At 38.9% G+C, this 27,918-nt stretch overlaps 2 protein-coding genes across 3 annotated transcripts in view; both read left to right on the top strand.

Annotated features, from left to right (window-relative positions):
- Positions 1–27,918, top strand: part of LOC307040802 (uncharacterized protein) — a 116,441-nt gene that overhangs the window by 49,309 nt on the left and 39,214 nt on the right. The gene's annotated exons all lie outside the window — the stretch shown is intronic.
- Positions 1,689–25,391, top strand: LOC307040824 (B-cell receptor CD22-like). Of its 2 annotated transcripts, XM_079683971.1 has the most exons (16): positions 1,689–1,826; positions 3,004–3,351; positions 3,469–3,693; positions 3,837–4,190; positions 4,391–4,600; positions 5,015–5,269; positions 5,521–5,781; positions 6,914–7,174; positions 8,515–8,611; positions 8,693–8,738; positions 19,390–19,495; positions 19,666–19,755; positions 20,214–20,297; positions 22,213–22,293; positions 22,474–22,621; positions 24,199–25,391. In XM_079683971.1, exons 1-16 carry the CDS (start codon positions 1,772–1,774, stop codon positions 24,341–24,343), a joined length of 2,766 nt encoding a protein of 921 aa, XP_079540097.1. In that variant the 5' UTR covers positions 1,689–1,771; the 3' UTR covers positions 24,344–25,391. The 2 variants fall into 2 exon arrangements, with proteins under 2 accessions (XP_079540097.1, XP_079540098.1); XM_079683972.1 differs by lacking the exons at positions 19,390–19,495; positions 19,666–19,755; positions 20,214–20,297; ... (1 more) ...; positions 22,474–22,621; positions 24,199–25,391 and adding exons at positions 10,218–10,417; positions 10,785–11,573.

The raw sequence follows: 27,918 nt of genomic DNA, 5'->3' as shown, positions 1-27,918 counted from the left end.
TGTGTTCTCTTCAACAGTGTTCAAACTGTTTAAACACACATGTATAAATATAAGGTCTGCTAGATTACTATTATCATGTAGCTAACGTATGCTGAAGCTTGTAATTTATAAATTCCAAGACAGAAAAGTATTTGAAGCTTGTCAAAGTAGCCTACATTTCTCTATGTACAATATATATGTACCACAATCTTTTTCTGCTCTGATGTTCAGATTAATTGCCGTTTTATTGTTTAACATTTTGATAATATTCCTTTTATTCATATTTAACTTCTGCTTCATTATAATCATAAGTTAGTGTTTTGTTAAAGTACTCATCCCATAACTTAACATTGATTTGTTTGTAATTTGTAAAACTGATTTGATTTCACTGATTTGTATTGTTTGTAAGTAACCATATCATTAAATAAAGTTATTCAGTTAATTACCTGTTACTGATTGTCAACATTTCTAAGCCAGGTGTTTAATGTTTAAGTGACGAGGGAGCCAGAGGGACATCCTAATAGTTTCATAAGGGGCTTCATCTCAAAACAGTGTATTATTATGAACTCCTAATGTGGCTATGACTACATTGGTGAGAGCTATGGCTCATGGATGTCTATAAATCAAAGGATCAGAGGTTCAGTCCCCTGCAGTCAACATGTCAAACTGTCCTTCGGCAAGATGTATAAGCCACATTGGGTCCTGCATGTCTACCGTATTGAAGTGTAGGTTGCTTTGGATACAAGTGTCAGCTAAATTACATTTAACGTAAGTAATACTAACAGTATTGGCATCACAGTATACTTGAAGAACGAAATAAAAAGTTCTGTACTTAGGGGAGAGTTGGGTAATATGAGCCAATGTTTTACTTATATTGTCCTCTAGGCAAGGAATAATTTGATTAAAGTAAAATGAAAACAACTGCCTACTCAACTCCCTCAGCATTTACATCCTCAGCTTCCTCGGCCTCAACTCCCTCAAAATGTACAGATAAAAACTTCAAATTACACTCTAATAATATAAGTATATTGATTTACAGCCCAGAAAGTTACTGCACATGAAGTACTTTCAAAAGCAACAGTAGCAGTAACTGTATGAATTGTAGTTCAAATATAGCCAGTGATTCATGACGTCCACTTTAGTGGACTGATGATTAATCATAATTTCCTCCCAACATAAAATCACTTCTTTGACATGTTATGCATTATATGATTCCTTAGTTGTTACTTGATGTCACAAACATTTGTATACCTCCAAGGGTAGCTTTCCATTGAAGGATTTGCAAGATATTGATGAGTGACTGGGTCAGTCATCAATAGGGTCTGGCTGTCTGTCGACTATCTTGGTTTTGATAAATGGATCCTGCACTTACAGCGACTTGCCACTGAGTGGCAGTGTATGGGATGATGCCATAGCGTCCACTGTAGTGGCTGATGCAACTATACCATCAAAACCCATGCATATACAAGAAAACATCTTTTGAATATCTGTCCACTGTAGTGACCTCTATCCGTAAAGGGCTAGAATAAGCCAGTAACTGTATGGAAAGTTTGCAAAAAAACATAATTTCATCATTTCAACTTGGGGATTCCCAGCATCCAGCATACTAATGAAGTAAAGAGGAAGGAAGCCAGGCCTTCTTCTATCATCTGTCTAGTAATGTCACCAGATAACAGAAGTTTTGTTTCAACACCACATCCTTCTCTGTTCTGAGTAGAGCAGATTTCCATAACAGGTAACACACAGTGCCTTCTGACATGTTTATACACACAAAGAGAGGAGTTGAGCAGCGATGAGTCTAACAGCAGCAGTGCGTGGGTGTATTCTCCTTCTTATCTCTCTACAAGGTACAGTACATCTTCATTTGTATTTTTAAAGATCTATTCTACAGGACTTGTTGTTCCTTTTTCATATGGTACATTTACCTTAATTAAAGGACCGTGAGGTTAGTTAGATTTAAGCTGAGAAAGGTTGAGTGATTACCCGTAATGAGTCACTGGAGCCCCTATAGATTTGAACATCCATTTGATCTTAACCTTTAAAATCAAGCAACACAACACAATCGTTTAAAAATGAACTTATTTGAATTGTATGTATCTTAGTGGAGGAAGTGATCAGTTTTGGTTGTTTAGAAACAAATTACAATTCCATTAGTATAAAGCAACATGTCTCTTTAGCTTAGATCTAGTTTGGGTCTGCCACGCTCACACGGAGAAGGAACAACATGTGTTCATAGACAAAAGGCTCAAAACAAAAGGCTTCAAAAATGTAAAATGCTGATTTAAAAAAGAAGTGCTTGAAAGGCAGACAATCCAGACAGTGCCATTGACCTCATTGAGCCATTTATGCTCCCCTAATAAGACATTATATTAAAAAGATTACGGGCAGTAAAAGTTTCACATCTCTTTTTGTTGCATGTCTCTTTTCTTTTGCTGCTATGACACGCCACGCCCCACTGACAACTCATTCTCTGCTTCTTCTTTTCTGAAAAGCACTTTCCTGTTAACTCACTGATCCTTCAAACACTATGATGCCCTGTTTCATTGTTACTCAGATAAATAACTGAAGAAATGCACGATGCTTAAAGGAATACTTTAAATGGAAATGAGCATTTGTATATCAATGTAAAGTCAGGTAAAATGGAAGTGAATGGGGGGCTGCGTTTAACAAAAGACAAAACTGAATAAAAACATTGATTTATAAGCTTCAGACAACTCGTGCATTATAATCAAAGTTTATTCATTTGGGTGCTCACTACTTCCAAAAAGCTTGTATACTTGACTCTTAATCACACTTCTGCAAAAACATTCACGCTTGAGCCGATGTGCAACAGTCCATAGTAAGAAAAGAGTGTTTTAGAGAGCAGTGAGCATAGAACCTTTTTTAGAGTAAGTGTATCAAAGAGCTGTGACGATGTGAACAATATTCTGTTTTCTTTTATTAAGCTCAAATACCTGCACATATTACAGTCAAATGATATTGTTCTGAGTCTGATTGTAGTTTCTGATGTGCTCTGTGTTACAGTGGTTCAGAGTCAGGATGTCTGGGGAGTGACTTTCACTTCTAGGTGGATCTGTGCAGTGAAAGGATCAACAGTGGAGATAAGCTGCGGTTACAGATACCCATCCAGATGGAAAGATAAGGAAAACAGAGTAGAGAAAACATTCTGGTTTGTTGAAAAGGAAGGTGGTGAACCTGTAGATCTGACCACAGACTCAGAGTATTCAGGTCGTGTAGAGGATCGCTGTGAAAACAACGTCTGTACTCTGAGAATCAAAAACCTGAGAGAGAGCGACTCAGCTGAGTACATGTTCAGGATCATAACAAACCAAGACGTTTATGCTAGTGGACCAGTCACTCTGTCTGTCACAGGTAAGATTTTGTTTGTAAGTTAGCTCAACATTTGGTCAACACTAGAGTGAATGTCAGTGCATCTACTACACGTACAATGACAGTTCAGTTTAACATGTTTGTTCCGTACAAATCCAGGTCTCCAGGTGAAGGTGAGCAACATACATGTCTACACAGGCTCTATATGGGCAACCCTGGAGTGTCTCAGCAGTTGTCCTCGAGCTTCTCGTCCTTCCTACATCTGGTACAAGAATGGACTGAAATCGACAGAAACAAGAAAATCTTTTAATGAATTTTTCTATCCTGAAGAAAGCTTTGCCTGTGCTGTTAAAGGATATGAGAATTCCCCCTCTCCTTCAGTTTGTGAGTTCACTTACAGTCTTCCACCAACATGATGCCATACCTTATTACATAAAAGGGAGACACTGTCCACAGCAATACATTCAGCCCCGAGTTAAGGCAATTACATTTTCATAATAATTAACCAAAGATATTTCATTTTTCAGGTGTTAATGGTCAATACTGCAATACAGTGGCTTACAGTGAAAGAAGCATCTGCGCCTTCAAAGGATCATCAGTGAACATTTCCTGCACGTACAGCAGTAATGAATACAATGTTCAATCTAAATTCTGGTTCAGTCCTGAGCGTAGTCATCAGGGACAGAATCCCTCTCAACCTGAGGACCTTAGTAAAGACTCCCAGTATTCAGGTCGTGTTGTGGTTCTTTCACCATGGAGAGAATCCACTCTGAGGATCTCTGGCCTGAGAGACTCAGATTCAGCTCAGTATCGCTTCAAATTCAAAACACCAAGCTTTGAATGGAGGAGTGATTTACCTGGTACCACTCTGACTGTCACAGGTACTGACCAACACACACTGATAATGTTGTTAATATAGCAGAATTACATTTGTTGTTAAAATATATGTATTTGTCAGGGAAAGATATTCCTAAGAGTGCTTCTGTGTTTTAGACCATGTTTAGATCATGTGTCTTTAGGAAAGTGTTAATATGATTTATTCAATGATCTAAAAAAAAGAATCCCTGTCTCTTCTTCACAGAACGAGAATTAGAGGTGAAAGTGATCAAGTCTTCCTCTGGTCCAAAGCTGGTTTGTCTCAGCAGCTGTCTTCTTACTGGTCATCCTACATTCGTTTGGTACAAGAATGAAACGGAGATTCAGGGAGAAACGTCTGCTTCTTACGGCAAATACGTTGATTCTGCAAACAATTATTCCTGTGCCTATGACGGTCACCGCTCTCGCCTAGTGTGTGAGTTTTACTCCACGTTATCACAAACTAAATCTCATCTGGTGAAGTACAAATACCCTAAAGTCCGCTCAATATTTAGGGATAATGTCCTTATTGTCTCTCACAGCTATAGAACTGCAGCACAGTAAACTAAAAGCAACATTTAAAGGCACTCTATGGAGATTTTGACCACTTGGCGCAATGGAGCATTGTTATTTTTACGAGTGATTTTGTGAACATGCATTCAGGCTTCTCAATTAACACACTGCTGTTGAATTCATTCTGATACCACTGATCAACGCTTGGCTGTGGTAATGCTGAAAAAAGCTTAAATATGTGACAGCATAGAGAATGAAACACATGGATGTAGTTTGTACTATTGGTGTTTGTAAGTGTATGACTAACACTCACTATTGTTCATTTGATCTCCTCCAGATGCTCCAAAGCTTCCCTTGGTGTTGGTGAGTCCCTCTGGTGATATTATGGAGGGGAGTTCAGTGACTCTGAACTGTAGCAGTGATGCTAACCCAGCAGCTAACTACACCTGGTATAAGAGGAACCAACAACTGTTCATTGAGATACCACAGCTTGTCTTTAGCTCCATCAATTCCTCTGAATCTGGGCAGTATTTCTGTACAGCTGAGAACAAGCTGGGGAGGACATCTAAAAGCTTCTTTATTGATGTGAAATGTGAGTTAAAAAACGTATTTTAAAAGGCTTTACTCTCTCAAATGTTTTGCATCTAGATCACAAAGGACAGGTTTAGCAGATTTTGGCTGTTCTCTTTATATTCACAGTAGCTGTCGTTCATTGATAAGTTCCAGTAGAAGTTGAAGACTGCACTGTTCAGGGAATTAAATCGTCTTTTTCCTCACAAGCCCTTGTCCAAAGTTTCAAATACTGCTATATGAATTCATAAGAATCTAACTATTCTCCCCCAGATGCTCCAAAGCTTCCCTCTGTGTCAGTGAGTCCCTCTGCTGAGATAGACGAGGGCAGTTCAGTGACTCTGACCTGTAGCAGTGATGCTAACCCAGCAGCTACATACACCTGGTACAAGGCGAACCAAACAGTGTTTCAGGGACCAGAAGGGAGATACAATTTCACCTCCATCAGCTCTGGGGACAGAGGGATCTACTACTGCAAGTCTGAGAATCAATATGGAGAGAACAAGTCATCTCCTCTATCAGTAGATGTCCAGTGTGAGTACAGAACATAAGCTAATCAGACATTCCTGTGACCCATAAACAAACGATGTTAGCCTTGTAGCTCAGTTTTCCTGAAAAATCTATTGAAAATCACCAGAGAAATGAGAATGTAATGTTAGTGTCTCGATAGATAGATAGGTAGGTAGGTAGGTAGGTAGGTAGGTAGGTAGGTAGGTAGGTAGGTAGGTAGGTACTTTATTGATCCCAAATTGGGAAATTATTTTGTCACAGTAGCAGCAGTGTGTTCATGCATTAAAAAACCTTAAAGGTGAGGTAGGTAAGTTTCAGAAACCGGCTCGAGTGCACTAAAATGTGAAAATACGCAGCCAAAAAGAATCCGCCCCTTCCTTCAGACTTCCTTACAGAGCACCTCCTCCGCGAGAGCAGGCTGCAGTAACGTTACATATCAGGCAAAGCTAAACACATCTATAGGTTAGCAATACTACACAGCCAAAGCAACTCCGATATTGACTCTGGTTTGACTTCTCCTAGTTTCCACTTTCTTTTTGTTCTTAATTTGCTCAGTTACATTTTTTTTCTTTTGCGACCAGTCGACGATGTTGAACCTAACTGTGCCATGGTAAAAGTGGCCGCCTGTTGCTGGCGAGTCATTGAAGTACTGCTGCAATGCACGACCAATGAGGGCACGACATACATTTGTGCGAGCACGAGATGGAAGGCTGACAGACAGGGCGGCAATCCAATCAGTTTAGCCGGGCCGGCCGGATTGGTTGTAGTTTTTACAGTATTACGGCTTCCACAGATGACATTTTTTAATGGATTTTTTGTCAAAGCACTTAAGATATTCATTGCTATCGGGATGTTAAGAGCATTCCATGGAATATAACAAAAAGTGTATCTCGAGCCGGTTTCTGAAACTTACCTAGCCCACCTTTAAAGACGGAAAAAAGGTATAAACTTAATTAAATACAATTAAAAACAATAAACAGCATCAGTATATATACAAATATACAGTAGCAAGGACTCAATACTTTAGTGTATATAAATGTTCTCGATAAGTTAAACAAAATATATAACCTTAGTCCAAAATGAGCGTTGTTTGCAAAGTAATGTTAACATTTAAAACGTACTTCACCATCTGATCTGGGTTTCTCTGAATCTGCAGATGCTCCAAAGCTCCCCTCTGTGTCCGTGAGTCCCTCTGCTGAGATAGAGGAGGGCAGTTCAGTGACTCTGACCTGTAGCAGTGATGCTAACCCAGCAGCTAACTACACCTGGTACAAGGAGGATGAAGACTCTCCAAAAGCTTCAGGACAGATCTACAACATCACGGTCGTCAGAGCTGAACACAGTGGGAGTTATTCCTGTGGAGCCCAGAACAAGTTAGGACGTCGAAACTCCTCCTTACTTATACTTTTTTGGAAAGGTAAGATATTTGAATGTATCTATATACACCTCTTTACTACAGATGTATCTGTGACAGGTGGTTGCAGAAACCCCTCTCACATCCTTTCCCTTAAACCAGGAGTATCTAAACTACGGCCCGCGGGCCAAATGCGGCCCGCAGAACATTTTAAATCAGCCCTCAGCTAATTGTAAAAGTATAATGTAATACGGCCCCTAAATGAAACTTGTGCTTGTCTTATATTGTACTTCTTAAATATATATGTAACAAATATATTACACAGTAGTATTCATGTGTTAATAAGACCACTTTTCAAATAAATTCAGTCAATACAAATTGGTAACATTTTCTAACATATCTTAGTTGATAAAAAAGGCCCAATAACTTATTTACCAAACAAGCTTGAAATACACCCATATTTCAGCAAACTGAGGAATGCGCTGCCAACAAAATAAATGAAACCCTCTGGAGAGCTGTGATATAGGCTGTTAAGCATAATTGACCTACATTTGATGAATTTTGCTGACTTATAACTTAACTTATGAGGCAATATACTTCGTCTCTAGTGAGTGGCCCAGCCCTTCGTATATTTTTCTGTATGTGGCCCTCGGTGAGAAAAAAGTTTAGACACCCCTGCCTAAACCTGTAGTACCATTTATGAACCTAGACTGTTTTTATGTGAAGCGTTGAATGTTGAAGCTATTAACCAAGTAAATGTGTCTGCCTACGCTCAAATTAAATGCAAACAGATTCAACTTAGCTTGCTCAAAGTGGCAAAAAGATACATGTGAAAAAACACAATCATGACCCGTCTAGTGAAGATAATTCGCAGACCTTGTTGCGAGCATGTTCGTTTAGGAACTACTTTCTTGTTATCATATTTCCGTGAAGAGGAAGAGTACATCTACAAACCTAGATAACATTACAGCTCAGTCGAAGAGGAAGCAACTCATTTTGAACTCTCATTCATACCACCAACAGCAGGAGCGTCATCCATGTGTAGATGCACGCTTCTTTTTCTGCAGTGACTCGGTTGGTGGATGTAGAAAGACAAATATACTCTCATCAAAGTCTACCGAGGTGTCTTTCTTCTGCGGAGAAATATTGATGTTGATTTTTTCAAATGTTGGTTTTGCTGCTTTGAGCATCACAAGCTTTTAGAAAAGGCCGACTTCCCTACGGTAGATATTTACAACACTCTGCAAAAGGCACCTAACAACTGTCTATTCAATCAAAGTAAAATAACGTCCTGGGAAAAACCAATGTAAATTAATTTCTTTGCAACACTTTTAGACAATCTTGGTGCAATGTAATGAGTTGTCAATACTCAAACGTCTTGTAATTTCCTTCACTATTTTCAGAATTTGAATATTCAGGTGCATGGAAATCAGCAGCTACAGGAACAATCACTGTTGTCCTCCTGGCTATCATCCTCATCGCTGTCTTCCTATGGTTTAAGTAAGCAATTTTCTCTCACTATGATTGTGGTCTCTAATGCAGTTGTAGTTAATTAATTTGATTACTCATCCTATTATCCAGGAGAAATAAGTCTAATGGTGGAGAGAAGCCCGACAACAATGCACAGGTGAGAAAACACACACTTTCTGTACCTCTTATGGCTTATCAATAATAACCCACCCTCTCAGTACTGGGGTTCATTTCATAAAAGATGATTAGTAGTTCAAAGTTATTTCAGTTAAATAATGTTACCAACTCACTATTTGAATATTTTCTGGTCGAGATTTTGAGCAGCGGTGACACATTTAATTGTGGTTCATTGAATTGAATATACTAAGACTAATACTTAAATTAATATTAATACTAGTAATAATAGAAAAGTACCAATATAAAAAAAAAATGATAATGAATATGATTTAGATAACAGTTCTTAAAAATACTGCAATATTTATGGGGGTTCTTAAGAAAAAAATCATAGTAAAATATATATTTCCCCAAAACTAATAAAGCACTTACATGTAAAGCAGGCTGGCAAAAGTTTTAATGTACATGTACTTTAAATTGTTCAATATATTAAAACTGTGTTCTGTGGATTATAATTTGGTTTCTGGAGAGGTTTATTAACCCTTTCAGCATCACAATCATAATCACAGTCAACTCCATTGCTTTGACTGAATTATGAATGTGCAGACCGTCAAGGCTAAGATAATTGACTTTAAAATGTCTCACTTTTTTGGATTCATTGAACTGAGTTGTGGTTTCTTCTCTGGGAGGCATGTGGTGCAGTGGGTTTTGCGTTGGTGTTGGGATCAGGGGGTCACAGGTTCAAACCCCACTGCAGTCAGCATGTCGTTGTGTCCATGGGCAAGACATTTCACCCCAAAGTGCTCCTGTGGGGATTGCCCACAGTATTGAGTATGTAAGTTGCTTTGGATATACAGTAGGATAAATAAAAAGCCCCCACCTTCAGCTTACCTTTCCCCTTCTGGAAAATAAAACATGTTTTAATAAATTAAATTACATGATTTTTGCTCCAGATTTCACTTCACAGCGGTTCGCAAACACCATTTCAAGGCGGACCAGAGACTTAGGTAGAAATAGTAAAGAATTCAAGAACAGCCTTAATCCCACCGTGAATCCAACAGGTTGTGCTTTTTATGTGCCGCAATTATGAGTCAATGTTGCTTATGTGCTGACATTGTGCTCATGACTTTTCTGTGCTTATGTGCTCTTGAACGTTTTCTTTCAATGACATCAACCTGCCAGGGACATTTATCTCAAATAACAGTTACTTACATAAGTGAAAAATACTGTTCTTTATGTGTATCAAGTAAGTTAATGGCCAAACCATGAGACAATTATGGTGGAAATACCTTTTTTATTGATGCAAAATGAGGATCTTACAGACAGAAATTGTGACCTTGAAACACCTGAACAGATAAACTGGCACATGCTACCCTCTTGTGGTGAAATACTGTAGAGCAAAGCAAATATTAACATACATTAGATGACATATATTTAAGCATGATTAATGACAACGTAAGGTTATTCTGTGCCACAGCAATAAAAACTGCATTTTTGCTTGCGGTCTGTTTTTCCCCGTCAGCTAAACATGGGCCCGGTGCATGACGTCCCTTCAGATACAGCACAACCAGCAGAAGAGCAGCATGACCTTCACTACTCCAGCATCCGCTTCCCTCAGAACCAGGAAGAAGCTCTGTACTCTAACATCGGGAGAGTGCAACCCCACAGACAAACAGAGGAAGATGAGGATATGAATGAGTACACTGTTGTCAAAACTCCAGGGTGAGCATCTTCATTTCATTTGATTTTTGCCGTTCATGGTATCCAAAACTTAATGTATAATAATTGTTAACAAAACATGTCTCTGTAAACACACCATTGACCGAAAAGGAGCAGGAATAAGAAAATAATGTTATATGACCAGCCCCTTTCTAAAAAAAAAAAAAAAATAGATGGTCTGTCCTTCATAGTTCACACCCAAACGTAGTCACAGCCAAACATGACAGTATCTTAGGATAATAAGAGATAGACAAAAAATACTTATTTCCCACTTGACAATTAACGGAAAGAAACAAAACAAAACAATCTCTACATGATTAAGGATATACACATTTGGTTGGACATTATTGTTTTATTTTTCTCTTCACAGCCTGAGACGTCAAGAAGATGGGGAGGATTCATTTGCACTGTACAGCACTGTCAATAAATGAAAATGGATCTGTCACCGGTTATTTATTGAACTGAGTTACAAATATATATATATCAGGAATCAGTCTAATTGTAGCATTTGTGCACCCATAAAAAATATGAATTGTAAATATCTGTTTGCTTGGTTATAGTTTCTGCAAGGATTTCTTGAACCAAATTACAGAAAAATAGTAGTGGGTTTATTTTACTGTATTCAATGTATGCACATTCATATCTTAACTAATCTTAATTAATCTTTACATTGCCATGTAAAGTAATTTAGTACATTGGCAAGTACTGTACAGTACTTCAGTACAATCTTGAGGGGCTTGTACTGTCATGAAATTTAGTTTTGTCTGTTTAGTCATGGCTTTATTTTAAAGTTCTGTTCTCCCTGTCTCTGGTCTTCCTTCCTGTGTTTGCCCTCCTGTGTCTGATTTTCTCATTGTGCTCACATGTTGTGTTTGTGCCTCCCCTGCCCAGCGGTGTATTCTTCTATGATTACCCTCTTGTATATTTAGTCTTGCTTGCCCTTGTGTCCCTTGTCAATATATTGTTGTATGACAGTGGTTTGGTTCCTGTTCCTGTTCCTGGTGTTCTGGATTTCTGGATTTCCCTGTTCTGCCCTCCTATGGTCCTGGTTTGTTTGTTTGTTTGTTACTTTCTCATTTGTTCCCCCTTGCCTGCTCCAGTTGTTTTTGTATTGTAACAGCTTTTATTTAATTAAAAGATCTTAATTTACATCCCCAAACCTGCCTCCTTATTTATACTGCTTTTGGGTCCGCAATATTGCCAAAATCGGACATGTACTTTATTCTGAAAAAAACGGAAGTTCACACAAACTATTAACTTAACACTTTTATTCTGAAAATTCTTCATTTCCGGTTAGCATTAGCATGTGGCTAACGTTTTGAAAACCGTGAATTGAAGGTGAAATGTGATGTTGCACACTAAACACACCGGGATTAACACTCATTTATTGACGCTGAAATAACGTCAGGGAATTTTTAAATAACCACAGACATCAGAATTATATATATATATTAATAATATAAGATATATGTTACTTTTGTGACTGGGTAAGTACAAAACTAGGGAGTCGGGACGTCACGTGCCTCAAAGGTTGAGAAGGAGGGGCGTCCCGTCACGTGTCTCAAAGGTTGAGAAGGAAGGGCCATCTTGAGGTTGAGAAAGGAGGGGCGTCGAGGTACTGCGCACTGCAGTGAGGGGTAATACTTTGTTTTTGTGTAGCTAACCCCCGCCACCAAGTGTTCAAAAATAATATTGCAATATAAATATAAATTAAAAAAACGGACATGCCAACAACACCCATAAAATGGCTCCTGCACTTAAATGCATCACTAATTATAAATATCAAAAATATCTAATATGTATTATTCTGTAATGTGCCAATTTGCATAAACACTACTTCTACTTTTGGTACTTTAAGTATATTTTGATGCCAATCATTTTGTACTTTAATTTGAGAAACATTTTTAATGCAGGACTTTTACTTGTAACAGAGTATTCCTACACTCTGGTACTTCTACTTTTACTTCTACTCACTTTCTGAGTAATTTTTCCACCTCAAAATATAAAAATAACACACAAGTAAAAAGTGTAAGGTAAAGAGACAGGACCAAATACCACATATATAAAAAAGTAGAATAAAACGTGTAGACATCTGTATATTTTTGTTGCGACGCACGAATTTCCGAGCTTCCCTGAACTACCCAGTGCGATGATTTCGCTAGTTTAAAAAAAAATGTTTTTACTGTCCAGACACTGCGTATGGTAGGAGACGAATATGCACACATGCAGCTAATAAAACGTTAGCTGTCCATATCAGTACTTTTAACTGTTATTACTGTAGTGAGAGAAACTGTGTGCAGGTGAGTGTTTGCGCCTGAGAGGATGAACGAATGTGCACCTTTGCCCGAACGGGGGGCTGGGGGGATTGGGGTCGTCGTTGGGTAAATGCTAAACTAAGCTATCTGCACTTAGCATTGGAGACCACGCAGCGCGACAGCAGGCCTACTGGAGAACAGAAGAACTGAGGTAAGCCACGTTTTTTTTCTTCATACTTTATTACTTTGAAATCATTTGCCAATACATTTTATTTTTTAAGAGCTGCAATGATTAGCTTAATTCGTATTGGGTGAATCTTTTGAGAATAGTCTAAGGCTAATCTTTTATTCAAACATAGCAGAAAATGCAGTTTTTTGCAATATGGAAATGTTATCTTTACATTACATAAAAGGGATTTGCCTTTTTAAGCTGTGGTGTACATCTTTCACACTTTCTCATACTTAATAGCAAAATAATTAATTCAGATGAATATGCAGATTAAAATGCAAAGTGTAGTTCTGAGCAACTTGCTCCAAAGAAATATGAGGCAGTGTTTTACTTCTACCAATGGGTTCATACAATTTAAACTACTATGTTTTTTTAATAAGTTATTAAATAAAAACAGTCTTTTATTGCCTAATCAGTTATTAAATAGAACTTGTGCTACAGTAGGTCATTCTTAAATGTAGTTAGTAGTATGGCTTGTATTTCTGCCTACTTTGAATTAAATAATATTATTGAAGTGTATTCCTAATATTGTGTATTGTACTATATAGTTAGATTTTTCTCTCTTCTAGTGTTGATATATTTACTGTTTACTTTTTACTGATAGTTTATTGTCCTCCACATGCCCTATGTGGAGTATTAATACAAATGGATCTGCAGATCTAAAAACATAACAAAAAATAAGCTCCTTTTTTAGAAGTTTTAAATAGTTTTGATGTGCCCAGGGCTATTATATTCTACACACCCAAATACTCTTATAAAATAGTTTGCGGCACTAAACTCGTAGTATTGCCTCGTGTCTGCTGGAAGGGTAAGTAAGCAATTATTTATAATGCCTTTTGTGTTTTTACGGTGATTCAACAGTGGTGTCTTGTAAGCTAGTTGTTGCGCTACTAAGGATCCAAACATAACATGAGTAAAATGTATTTTTTGGTTATTGTAAATATAGCCTTTAAAGGATTGTTATGACCTTAAGCTTTAGAACTGTCTATAGAATATGCATTTAGTTAAAGAAGAGAAACATGGAGGGGACATAATGTAATTTTCTGATGTAGTTGTGGTTTTTTAATGCTGCTGCAAGATAGTGGTAAAGAGCCACATTTGCTTAGTAGATACTAGTACGTCTAGTACATTTCTGTCACCTACTGATGGGTACATTGTAGTTCAGCATAAATCTGTTGCTCTAAATTAAAAAAGAGTATTGAAATGTAGTCCTTATATGGTGTATTGTACTATTTTAGCTATAGTATTCTCTCTTCTAGAGTCAATATTTTTACTGTGTATTCCTCACTCCTGATTCATTTATTTTTGCCTGTCTGTTGGTAAGTAGGCACGACTGTTGCCTACCAGCAACAGTCATGCCTTCTGACCAATACTAGTTTGTATTATCAGTCCTGGCACTCTATATTTCTGCAGTACTACCGCAACCCCCCCAAGGAACAAAGTCATGATGGTCCTTCGGTAAAGACAACTAGGAAAGGGTAAGTGTATTTTTATTGCACATTATATTGCACAAGGGAACTCAAAGAGCTTTATCAAAACACATTAAAAGCATTAAGATATAGTGCAACAAACACATTGTAAAGTAACTTGACTTACAGTTATTCAATTCCACAAGAGGACTTGCATATGTCACCTTAAAGTCAACATCTCTTGGGTTTGGTCTATAAAAACATGACAAAGAAGCTAGTACTTAAATGTTTTGCACTTTTGTTCTATAACTTTATTTAAATTAATCTAGAAAAAAGAATCTGTAGATTAAACACGCAAAGGAAATCGTCCCGCACACACTCACGTTAAAAAGAAAAGATGGCGTCTTTGCGCATTCAATCTTGCTACAGAGCGTAAGAATGGCCTGCTCTACTATTTTAAAACGGAATTGCAGTTTTATTGCTTATAGATTATCAGAACATTTCAAAGGGGGACACAGCCACATTGGATATTAACCTATGGATTAAATACATCATCGTTGTTATCGTTTTAATGCCATTGAAGACCAGTTTTGACCAGACAAAACCAAGGTAAGCCGTGTTAGCGTTGTGGGCTACCTAGCGCCACTTGTTTTGATGTACATTTTTGTTGATAACGTCGCGAGTTTGTATCTTTCAGTGTTGAGGTGGGTACCATTAGATTCTGTGTCTTTACGATCATAAACAATGTGTTGGATGTGCAGCTAGGATAAGTAATAAGGGAGCTAGGAGTGATTTTCGGTGCAGTAATAGGTTAGCATTTTTCGCTCGGGGCTAATTCAGAGGCTCACTGTTAGCATTGTGTTTTTTTAAGAAAAATATCAGTTAAATGAGTTTTTTCTCGTTATATGGATATAAAATATTCATAGTTTATTAAATATTAAGGTTCCTTAGACGTTGTTTCCTGCAAATGACGCAATTTCGGCCCCGGAACCGTGTCCGTGGGGCTTAAGAGGGAAAAATGGGAGAAACCTCAGGGAGAGCAACAGAGGAGAGATCCCTCTCCCAGGACGGACAGATGTGCTATAGATGCCGTGTGTTAATAAATAATGATGCCAGAATTAAAACAGGAGAATGGAACGGTGTTTGGCAATTAGGCCCCGGTTTGCAGGATCATCATTCAGGAGGGGAAGAACCGCTCCGAAGAAACCCCCAAAAGATGTGAAGTATGACAAACTGAGATGTAATGAGTTTCTTACCTTGTGGGCTGACTGTGGTGAACTATGGATGAAAAGATTGATTAACATGTGGATTAAACAAAACGGCCGGAATCACTGCTGGGCTTACTGTACATCATAAGATGCTGACCCGAAGGTCGACGGCCGGAATTAGCGCCGGGCTTACGTACTACCACTAAACAACGGCCGGAGTCGCTGCCAGGCTTTTACTGTACATCATGAGAAGCTGACCCGAAGGTCGACGGCCGGAATCAGTGCCGGGCTTACGTGAACACTACCACTAAACAAACGGCCGGAATCACTGCCGGGCTTACTGTACATCATGAGATGCTGACCCGAAGGTCGACGGCCAAAATCAGTGCCGGGCTTACGTGAACACTACCACTAAACATCACTGACGCGATGGTCGATGACCTGCGATGCAGGGTTAAACATTAACACAGATGAACACTACCACTAAAATGCATAAATACCAGTTTAGGGTTTGAGAGATCTTTGGATGGTCGAATGTAGGATGTGAAGGCAGAGGAGGACCACCGTCCAAGTTGTTGTAGGGATAAGGAATAAATACCTTGATTGGCGGCAGGGTTGGCTGCACCTATCCTGAACGAACGCCCTGAAATGCTTTTAAGACACCACCAGTTATATGCATATTTACCATAGGTAAGCTGGAGAGATCTTGGATTTCCGGCACGAGTCAATGTCCGGGCGAAGTGGGAGATGTAGACAATGTAATGCATGAGAGCTGTTAGCTTGAGTACAGTGATGCATGAATATCATAACCTGGCTTATCAGCAAGCCATGTGAGCATGAAACCAAAATATAAATGAAGTGCAATATGCGTAGCATAAGACCCATGGATATAGGACTAGCTTAATTAGCAGTTTAATTACGCCACGGTGATACATAGATGCTGATATGCTTGATTGGGTGATTAAGACTGTCTTCTATCATTTTACGTGAACTTCTCTTTCTCCCTGAAAGAAACCCCCCAAAACCAACGGATGGGGCAGCATCCGTGACTGTTGAAGCTTGAAACTGCGTTACTGAGCATTGTAACGGGTAGTAGTTACCCAAACTGCATTAGTGATGCGTTACGTTACTTCGTACGGCAAAGTAATACGTTACTGAAACTCCATACTGTAACACGTTACACCCTACACTGCCTGGAACTCACCTTAACCTTGAACTAAAGGCAGCGATGCATTGAACGAACATCTCGTGAATTTGTTCCAAACTCCCTCTTGCCAGCGCTACCCTGATGCCTGTTTTAGAGGTGTGGCGCAGGGAAAAGAGGCGAGAGCCTGGGCTGTGCAATGAACCTGCTTGACGCCTATGACACACTTAGTGTCCAGTGCTGGCTACTGAGCCGGGAGGAGAAGTAGCTTCAATGGGATGTAGCTTAAAAACCCTGTGAAGTGTGCACCTGTGCATGATCTGTTATGTTAATACGTATAGTAATGACCAAAATTGTCCATTGGAACCCATATCAAAAGATGTTGGAATAGCAACGAATTTGACGAGTTTTGAATTTTCCGGGGAAATCTGCAGTCGACCTTCGCCTTCGTGGGCGTGGCTTGCGATCTACTGCGTGACGTCACGAGATGGACGCCGCCGCACTGTTTACATTCACCACCGTTCGTTTTTTCTCTTTTTCAAAGTCCAATTTCTCAACGTTTTTGAGCTAGTATTTTCCTGGAAAGTGTGTCGGAGTCGACTGGAAGTGATTGCCAATCGAGAAAACCTGACAATGGAGGCGACAGTGAAGAAAGAGGGATGAAAAACACAGGGGAAACGATGCATTGCCGCTGGCTGTAGTAATGTCAAGTCTGCCGAAGTGGCGATGTTTCTGTTCCCAAAAGATGAAGGTGAGCCTGGCTGGTGTCATTGTTTCGTAGATTCTTTGATTGATCATGATAAATAAGGGCCACTGGTCGATTCGAGAGAGAGAGAAAGAGAGACTGAGAGAGTTACAGGGTTGTTGTTAGCATCTGGTGCTAGCTCGGAGCTAACGGAGATTAGCTGTTTCAACAATAAGGAGAGGGAGAGTGCTCTCCTGTGGGACTGAGAGAGATAACGTCAGCTCAGGGAGGTAAACTGTAGCCTAAGTTATCTCAGTGGGTTTGGTCATCTATGTAAACAAATATTTCCATCTATGTAATATTAGTTGTATAAAATAGGTTAAGAAATCCTTCCAATGTTTTTTGATTATTGAAATATATGTTTCATATGAGTGTTGAGAGCTGTATCCATAAATCTCTTAATGTTGCCCTCAAAGTGCACCAGATTGATCACTTTCCTCATCTATCCTGTCCGAAAAGCTGTCCAAATCAATCATTTCTCTCACACTAGTATCACTTTCCAGAGTCTCCGCCATGTTTACAATCGCAACTGGGTACATCTTGTGACGTCACAGCCACTATCGTCTGCAACTTCCGTTAGGCTCAGACGGCAAAATTAATAATTCATTAATTATGAATTATTAAAAATTATTTTAGCCATGAACAGGCACAATGATATGTAAGGAATGAAACTGCCATTTCATTTTGGTGCAAAAACATGCACTTCACTGGGCCTTTAAGGCGAGACACCCCAGGTGAATACGGTAATTTTTTTAACTTAAAGGTATCAGCTAGAAATTTCTCCAGTTAATTACTTACAATAAGGCAATTGTCTTTTGTATTACAAGTTTTCTGAAATAGCATGTTTAAATATGCAAATTAGCCATTATGTCATCAAATATGTGCATATTTTAACACATTTCAGGAATCGAAATCTGAACTTTGGATAAAGCCAGGTTCAAAATTCTTGTTTCATTTTGTAGTCATATTAGTATCTAAGGCTTTTACTGAAGGGATTTTGGATATCTCTTTTTATCACTCCATAAATCAGAAAATACTGTCAACAGCCCTAAAATATAAATGTTTGCCATGTTTTTAGATATACAATGTTGTATAATTCAGGCTATGAATGATATATGAACAAACCCTTCTGTAAAAGCCTTCATAATATTGATAAGAATATAACTGGAAGGTTTGGTGTAAGTGCTACTGAAGTTAAGATTTCGAACTCAAGAGTAGGAGAAAAAACTCATTTGGAGAAAACGACCTTTAAAGATTGCAGTGAGGCGCTAGCTAAACCCTCCTGTTCTCTGGATGACAGCTTGCGCCTCGACGCACTCCGTGAAGGTATTTCATGTTCGGGGTCATTTGTTTTTTGTATAATCTTGCTTCGTGCAAGGGATAATTGTTGTCATCTTCTCTGTAAACCTTTTTTTCGCCGTTCTTTTGCCATTTTGAGATTTCAATTTCTAGCGGAAAGCTAACAAGGAAGTGTTTTAGCACACCACGTGACGCATCTGAACGAATCACGTTGTCTGAAATTGACACCAGCCGATTTCGTTTCTTGGTTTAAGACCCCTTTGTGCTTTCCCGATTGGTTGCTGATACAAAGGAAATGACCATATTTGGATCCGATGAGATTGTGCAGGAGAGACACAGCTTTCTAACGATATCTCTGATGACATGGTGCACACAGCAGTCGCGGTACTTTATGTTACGTTAGAAAGCTAACTTTTGGTGCATTTAGGAGAAATCTACTGACGCAAATAGACAAACTATAGTCAAATAAACACTTAAATGTGTATTTTGTACGTTTTCCTTCCAAAAGCCTGAAAGAAAACATGTTATAGAATCAAAATAGCACAAGATCTCAAAATTGACCAGTGCTTGAAAAACAATGTTTTTGCCTGCCGTGTCTCGCCTTAAGCTTGCTAACTTGTCTCTAATGTTTGTGTATCTTCTCTGTTGCACTAAATTATCTTTCTCCTGCTCTCTCCTCGTGGCAGATGTATCACAAAGAGCCAGAGATCCTGATCTTCAGGCTGCAGCAGGGGTTCAAAGTGGGCCTCCTGCAGCCGTCCTCAGTCACCGTCTACGATTTTTACAACCCAGGTAACATCCTGACCAGAACAGATTACATCCAACTACTGCAGAACTCACAATACATCCTCTGTTCTTTAAATATTGTTTTGTTTATAACATCTCTGGAATGGAGTAAAACATATAATATGACCCTTTTCAAGTTTAGAACATATATTTAAAATGTCTCTGCTCTCTGTCAGATCACCGCTGCACTCACACCTACACTCCCAGGGAGGACCGAGAGGAGCTCACTCAGATCTGCAGAGCCAACGTCTGCCGCTGCACGCAGGGTGAAGTGTGAATGAGTGCTCTATCTCTAGACAAAATGCTATTTTTTCATCTGTAGTGCCCTTTACAGATGTTGTAAGTCACCCTAAAAAACTAAAAACGTTTAAGATAACAATCAAGTAAATATAATCAGTGAAAACATGCAACAATACTGGAAACGCTAATACAAATGCAATAAAAGAAAACTGGGTCTGTTTTTTTAAATTGCGTTACGTCTTGTAATTGCGTTGTTGAGGAATCTGTGACCCAAGCTTGTCATTCATTACACACTGCACCGTAGTTGTGTGTATGAAATGACAATAAACCTTTGAATCTTGACATAGCAAGAAGATAGCAACAGGTTAAGGCACAGGCAGTGCAAGAGATTGCTTCCGTGTCGACAGAGCTGATTCCTCACATGTTTTTTGTGTGTGTGTTTATGGTGTCCATTTAAATGTTTTAAAATGATCATAATATCCAGGTGACTGCTGCACTCCAAAAAGCGACAGTGAAAACTTCCTGGACAAAGAAAGAGAGACACTTGCCTGCACGACTCTCCACCACGGTGAGATGGCTCACACACACACACACACACACACACACACACACACACACACACACACACACACACACACACACACACACACACACACACACACACACACACACACACACACACACACACACACACACACACACACACACACACACACACACACACACACACACACACACACACACACACACACACACACACACACACATCACTTCAGGGGACATTACATTGACTTACATGCATTTCCTGGAGACTTATCCTAACCTTAACCATAACCAACACATGCCTAACCCTAACCCTTAACCTTACCCTTACCCTAAACCTAATCAAGTCTTCCCCCTAAAATTAATGATTCCCTTATGGGGACCTCCAATTTGTCTCCATAAGGGAAGCGAGTCCCCACAGGTGACTGTGTAAACAGATTTAGGTCCCCACAAGTATAGTAATGCTAGAACACACACACACACACACACACACACACACACACACACACACACACTGCTAACTTTGGTCAGAACAAGTCTCAAGTCTTCATTGCGTTGCAGTCAAAAGCTTTTACAATATTGCAATTAAGGGTCTAAAACCCAATTTATATTTGTTCAATTGAAAAACTGGAGCATTAAACCTACCTATTTTGACAATATTATTGATTCACCCTAAATGTGTTGTCTTGATCAATTACAGTATTTTAAATTAGAGGATAATAGAGTGGACAGTGACGCGTCCTAAAACCCGGAAGTACTTTTATAATTTTCCAATCATAAAAATATCCATCATAAATCTATCGATTATATTTATGATTAGAAAATTATAAAAGTAGGGTAGACATGTGGATATTATCCGGCTGAACAAAACCCGCATTCATCTAACAGGTTCGTTTTCCACAGACCTTATTTCGAGCTATTTTCCAAAACCCTATGGAGAAATCCCATTGCCTTTTTCCCGAGGGAACCCATGCGCGGCTTACTTCCGGGTTTTAGGACGCGTCACTGCACCACTCAATACGAGATTGACGAAATACAGAAAAAAGTATCAATAATATTCTTCAATTAAAAAAAAAGAAGATTAATAGCTCTTGATTGAACAATGGCTGTATCTAGCATGTATACAAGTTTAACCATTTAAATTTGTAGGTGTTACAATCTCAAGCTACTAATGTGTGTTCAATTAGTTTTTGGCTAGTATAATGGTGTGTTCACTCCCGCCGCTAAGCGAAACCCTTACCTCTTGTCACTCAAACAGACGCATTGGCAAGGAGGCGGAGCTTATCTCCATGTAGCTAAAACAATGTTTAAAAGCCATGGCCAAATCTCCACGTTTTCTGCCTTGTACATAGAGTTGAAGTCACAGATACTTCAGGAAGCCATGCTGCCTGAGTTCATTAGTCATGTGCTCAATGAGAGGTGTGATCCCTTTCTAAAGCGAGTCACAAGTAACCTGAATCAGTCTTGTCTTCTACAGGTGTAGGAACACTAAATTAAGTCATTTAGCATTGATTTGATTGCAATACACGTATTAAAACGATGCTAAAATAATTACATGAATGAAACACATTTTTAAAAACATGAATTTTGCCTCACTCGTGTCATTTGCCCCATCCAGGGATTTTGGCGACTTTCCATTGGCTTGTAATCTCGCAGCGCTGAACGTTCACTTCTTTCCCTCTGTGAACGCACAACTAGTACAATTATTTGTTGCAGCATTTATAATTAGGCTGTGGAAAGTAGAAATGTATGATGTGCTTTTTGGGATGCATTATTTCCTGTATACTTTTGACAACTTCCACCCTACTGTCAGGAGAAGGTTATATATTAGGGGAAAACATAACGAACGGTCCACAAATGGGACAAACAGATGTATTGGCATCGCTGTGAAAGGCGTAATTATAAATAGGGAAACATTAACACCTTATTATTGTGTACAGTTTTCCAGGTGAAGGTGCTGAATGTCACCCAGAGTTACTACGACAAATACGAGATGGAGATCACAAAAGTTATCAAGCTGGGTGAGTCTGCATCTTTCAACAGCTCTGTTGGTTAAATTAGGGATTCTGAGCAACAAATAACAGAAGGACACAACTAATTAAAATACTTAGGGTTATGTCACCCAAATAAGACGATTTCTATATAGTTTTATGTAACAATGCCGCTTCATTTGATCTAAACCTCTTCCCCCTTCCCTCCAGATGTGGAGTCTGGGGTGGAGGTGGGTCAGAAGAGGGTCTTCATGTCTCACGGAGGCTGCAGAGATGACCTGAACCTGCAGCAGGGCTCCCAGTACCTCGTCATGGGGCCCAAAGAGGACCAGTGGAACATCGACAATGACACCAACAGGTGAGAAAAACATTGCATAAAATATGTGTAGCTACTCAACTTCTAACAAAGGAAGTCACTAAGAGTGTAAGTTTGTCTCATCACTTTGACACGTCCGTCCAGAAGTTGAGGTTCTGTGATGTTTTATTATGAAAAAAGTAATATACTATAAAAGTCATGTAAACCTAAATACCAAATGTGATGCAATAAATAACAATAAGATGTTTTTTACTAAGTGTATTATGTTAGACAACAGAACTTAGAAAAGAAGAAACCAAGATATTTAGGATCAGTATAATTGTATTGATGGGAAAACCTGCCTTCCATTCAGCATATTCAGCCAGCAGCTTATACACCAACGCTGAAACACATAAGCACATACTAGTTTATTAAGCTCACGCGGACTATGAACATATGGGTTCACCTGCTGAATTAAAAACAGAACAAATGAAGCAAAGAAAGTGAAAACCATAAAGAAGATTCAGGCAGTAGAAGATTAGATTCACACTTAAAGTATGAGCCTACAGAACGGTACAGCTAACAGAAGACGTAACATCTGATCCACTTTGAATTTTTCCCCAAAAAAAGGAATAATTATATAAAAAGTCAGGAATAAAAAAAAAAAGGTGAGATTTTGGGAAAAAATCTGAATTCTATAAAGAAGTCAGAAATATGTTAAATGTCAGGAATTTTAACATAAAAGTGAGATTTCTGAAAAATTAGTCAGAATTTGTATAAATCAGAAAAAGCAAGAATTATATAAAAAGTCAGGAATAAAAAAAAAAAGGTGAGATTTTGAGAAAAAATCTGAATCAGAATTCTATAAAAAAAAGTTTTGTAAAGAAGTCAGAAATATGTTAAAGGTCAGGAATTTGAGAAAAGTGAGATTTCTGAGAAAAAAAGGAGATTTTTGAAAAAGAAGACAGAATTTGTATAAATCAGAAAAAGTTAGAATCATGAAAAAAGTCAGGAATTTGAAGCAAAATCTGAATTTAGAAGAAGTCAGAATCTCAAGAATTTGTTTTTTGAATTTTGAAAGAAATATCAAAAGAAAAAAATACATCTGGATTCTGAGAATATTTAATAGAAGATGATTAGGGCCAAGTGTAACAAAAAAAAAAAAAATCTCATAAAGCAGATTCAGGCAGTAGTCGTATAGATTCAAACTTAAAGTATGAGCCTACAGAACAGTACAGCTTTCAGAGAAGAGACCCTTTAGCAACAAACACTATATGATCTTTTTAATCCTGCTAGTTTTAGGAATCTTTCAGTAATCTGATTACATCTCTATTTATGCAATTGTAAGAGAATACAGTTAATTTATTTTTGTATCCTGATTATCCCGTTAAAATCAATCCGTTACTCCCCAAGCCTGCTCAGACATTACAAAACATTTCATACATTTCCTGGTAGAGTTTTAGGTTTTAGGGTCAAATATTCAGGGGTGTGTTTCAGACGGTCTTCTAACAATGGTTATACGTCCTACTTGAGCTATTTGTAGCAGATCATTTCCCAATTTTTTGCACATCTTCTAACTTCAAGCTCAGGGAGTAAAAACTAAACTGTGTGAACTCGTCTCCTTCCTCCCTGTCCGTCAGGTTCATCTACATGTTGGGGAAGGACACCTGGGTGGAGCGCTGGCCGACGCCTGCAGAGTGCTCCAGCCGTCCTGAACTGCAAGCTAAATGCAAGAGCCTCCATGATACTGCAGAGGAACTGTCTGTCAACGCCTGCAGGCTGTAGAGCTGTGTGAGAGGCAGCTGCACACCTTTAACTGGACCACTGTGATGCAACTGTATACATAAGGTGTTTTTCTTTACTGTAATGATATCATGAATGTCAGGGAATAATTGTCCATACATGTTTACCTTTTGCCCTCTGACGCAGGTGACCAACCTTGGCAGCTGTTATCTCCCTTAAGGAGGGGGCTGCCTTAGCCATTTGTTGTTGTTACCAGTCTATGACTGGGCAACTCTCGGTCAGAGATAGTTTACTGTTATGGGGACATATGGAACACTTCCTTCTCGGGGTTTGATGAACCCAAGGTGTGAAATCTTCGAGGCCCTGCAAGTAATTCAGTGTCCCCAGCTGTTTAGTCTATCTAGTGAATAATGTTGGTTACCCTGAGCAAACTAGTTTAAAACATCTACCAGAGGAAGTTTTCTTCAGAATTGATTGTAACCGTGACCCTTTGACATGTCTTGTGAATTCTCCGGCCGAAGCTCCAAATAAACCGTCAGTGTTTGCCATCAAAGCTCCAGCTCTCCTCGTGTCTCTCTGAGTCCTGTCTCCAAATGCTTCAGAAGTTTCCCCCACAATGAAAGGAAAGACTAAATACGACTAGCTGCCACAAATTAATAAAACATCACCAAGACAGGCAGCTGCACACCTTTTCCGGCAAACAACTGTCCACACAGAGATGCATGGATTATTTTATAGCTAAAGCATGTGCAATAAAGGACAACACAGTTTTGTTTCCTATTCCATTGATATCAAAGAATGAGGAAGAATGAAGTTCCACAGGCAGCAGCAAAGTAATAGCATGCCACTAAACAGCCTCTTTAAGGGTATTATAGCTTTTTTCAAATGGATAACGGCCCGTCCACACACAGGCATGAAAAAAATCTTTCAAAGCTTCGCCCATTCACTTGAAAGGGGTGACGTAGAAGATTTGTAATCTTCGCCGAACTGCATTGTGGGGAGCGGAGCATGGCTTTGCAAACATTGTGAGCATCGAAAGTTGAGCAATGTTCAACTTTTGATGCTCCCAATGCTTGCGAAGCTTGCATCAGCCAATCAAATCCCGCCAGTGCAAGCGCTAACCAATCAAACCGCGTGCAAGCTGGGAGAGCCAGACCGCAGTTCATTTCCTCATATTCCAAACGAGAAATTACGGTAGCAAATCACCCGGTTCTTTACGACCAGAACTATTTACCGGGATACAAACCGGAGGAACCAGGCATGGAGGGAGGTGGCAGAGACAGTGGGGGAAACGGGTAGGTTTTTCGCCTGTTTGGGGAGTTTATATCCACTTTACTTCGTTTTAACATTGCTATTGCTTTGTATGTCGGGGGGGGGGGGGGGAGATTCATGTGATTGGTTGTTGGTCGCGTTGCTCGCCAAAAATCGCCAAGCTTCAGACACGCCCAGCATCAAGATTTTTCAAGATTTTTTTCATGCCTGTGTCTGAACGGGCCGTAACAAATAGAGAAACTGATATCATACTGATATCTGTGACATGAGCTAAAGTGAAACGTGTTGTTGATAAAGTTCTACCAATCCTTTTTATTATGTGTGTGATGTGTGTGTTCATGTTGGGTTGCCACTAACAGGCATGCCAGTTTCTCACGTCTCAGAGTTCTGCATTTCTCTGCAAACAGAAGCAACCTGACCGCAGAGAGAACAGAGAAGAAACAAACAAAGAGAAATACAAGCAAAATAGGTTTCAAACCAAAAGTTTATTATTTAAAAGAAAACGTTATTGTGTAGTGGGTGTTACTGGCATGTGTCCCATCATGCATATTAATCGTCTAAAGAGGAAGTCAATCTTCTAACAGCCTGATATCCGTCTTCTGCTCATTGCTAAAGAGGAAAGGCATCTTTGAACACATGGTTCCTCCTTCACTGTGAGTAGAAACAGTTTATTGATGTAATGATTCTGTATACCTCCTGTGAACATTATTTAATCTGACATGTTTTATAGTCTCACAGAGATGAGAGGAGCAGCTATGAGTCTAACTGCAGCAGCGAGTGGATTAGTTGTCTTCCTGCTCTCTGTGTCAGGTACTGTACATCTACACTTACATTCATCACATGAACAGAGGGGATTCTGGGAAATGTGGGACTTGTAAAAGTAGATAATGTGCGGAAATAAGTAGTTCTGAGTTTTGTGGAATGCAAACTTCCCAGAAACAATCCTTTCAAATTGTGTATAGAATTTGTAAACACCTAGAAATATTCAGGTTTTTTTTTACACTTGACGATCTTTCCTTGTGTTTATTTTGGTATGTTGCATAAAGTTACTGTGTACAAATTACTCTTAACCTCTCTCATGTCGCCATACGTCTGCACCAAACGCTTTTATAGTTCCTTCTCTGCTCTCTGACCTCAGTGTAGTATTTCCACTCTGAGTTACAGAAAACTTCTTCTTGTTTTTATCTGTATATCAGACGGAAGCTGATCACACCTCAGTGTTCTGTATTTATTTATTTTAATTCAGGAATAGCTTTAAAAAGTCTTCAAAGTATAATTTGCAGCGGTTATACGTGGATAAGAAGGAATTACATTTTCAGCTTCTGCTATATCTGAGAAAAGTGTGCTTAATGTATCTTTCTGAAATGTATTAGGAACTATTCAATTTCTGAAACAAAATGTTGATTAAAATGAGCACATTCTTAACATGAAGCAATTATTCCTACGTCTCAAAATTGATTAACTTTGATAGATATCTATTATAGTTCAGTTCTACGGCAGCTATATGCTGTAGTGTAGATGCATGATGACAACGTTTGTATGGCGAGTAATGCTGATTATCGAGGACCTTGAAACCGTCTAAGTTACTTTTCCCTCAAATGATATCAGTATTACGATCCACTATGTCTCATTAGCTCAGAGTTAACTTAAGTTTTTTAATTTTCATTGTGGTGTCGGGTGTGCTCTATGTTTCAGTGGTTCAGGGTCAGCGTGTCTGGAGAGTGACTTACTCTTCTACTAAGATCTGTGCAGTGAAAGGATCAACAGTGGAAATAAGATGCAGCTACAGATACCCATCTACATGGAGAGGCAGAGTTAACAAAGTACAGAAAACTTTCTGGTTCACTAAACAGAAAGGTGGTGAACGTGTAGATCTGACCACAGACTCAGAGTATGCAGGTCGTGTAGAGGATTTCTGTAAAAACAACATCTGCACTCTGAGAATCAGAAACCTGAGAGAGAGCGACTCAGCTGAGTACAAGTTCAGGATCAAAACAAACCAAGATGTATACTGGGGTTATCCAGGAACCACTCTGTCTGTTACAGGTAACATTCACACTGGGTTTATAACAATAACTGATTTATAACAATTCATTTCTTAACTTCAACTTCTTGCAAATAGTTTGAATGTTTTGATTTATATTTATGTATGAACATAATGACAGTTTTGTTAATTCTAGCTTTATTCAGATCTCCAGGTGCAGGTGAGCAGATCAGGATCGTCTGTTTACCTTCAGTGTCTCAGCAGTTGTCCACCTGGTCATACTTCTTACATCTGGTCTAAGAACAGACAGGAAGTGAAGGAAGACACGTCTCCTTATGCAGACTTCAGATATGAGTCAGCA

Source organism: Notothenia rossii (genome assembly GCF_949606895.1).
Source record: "Notothenia rossii genome assembly, chromosome: 1".
NCBI lineage: Eukaryota > Metazoa > Chordata > Actinopteri > Perciformes > Nototheniidae > Notothenia > Notothenia rossii.
This window is presented reverse-complemented; position numbering and strand designations above follow the sequence as displayed.

What these genes read in the sequence shown, in the direction of transcription:
- LOC307040824 (XM_079683971.1), top strand. Translation starts at nt 1,772, where the DNA reads ATGAGTCTAACAGCAGCAGTGCGTGGGTGTATTCTCCTTCTTATCTCT. An exon ending in GCTGTCTTCCTATGGTTTAA is followed by an intron (nt 8,612 to 8,692) that starts GTAAGCAATTTT and finishes CCTATTATCCAG; the next exon opens with GAGAAATAAGTCTAATGGTG. An exon ending in AGCCCGACAACAATGCACAG is followed by an intron (nt 8,739 to 19,389) that starts GTGAGAAAACAC and finishes TCCTCGTGGCAG; the next exon opens with ATGTATCACAAAGAGCCAGA.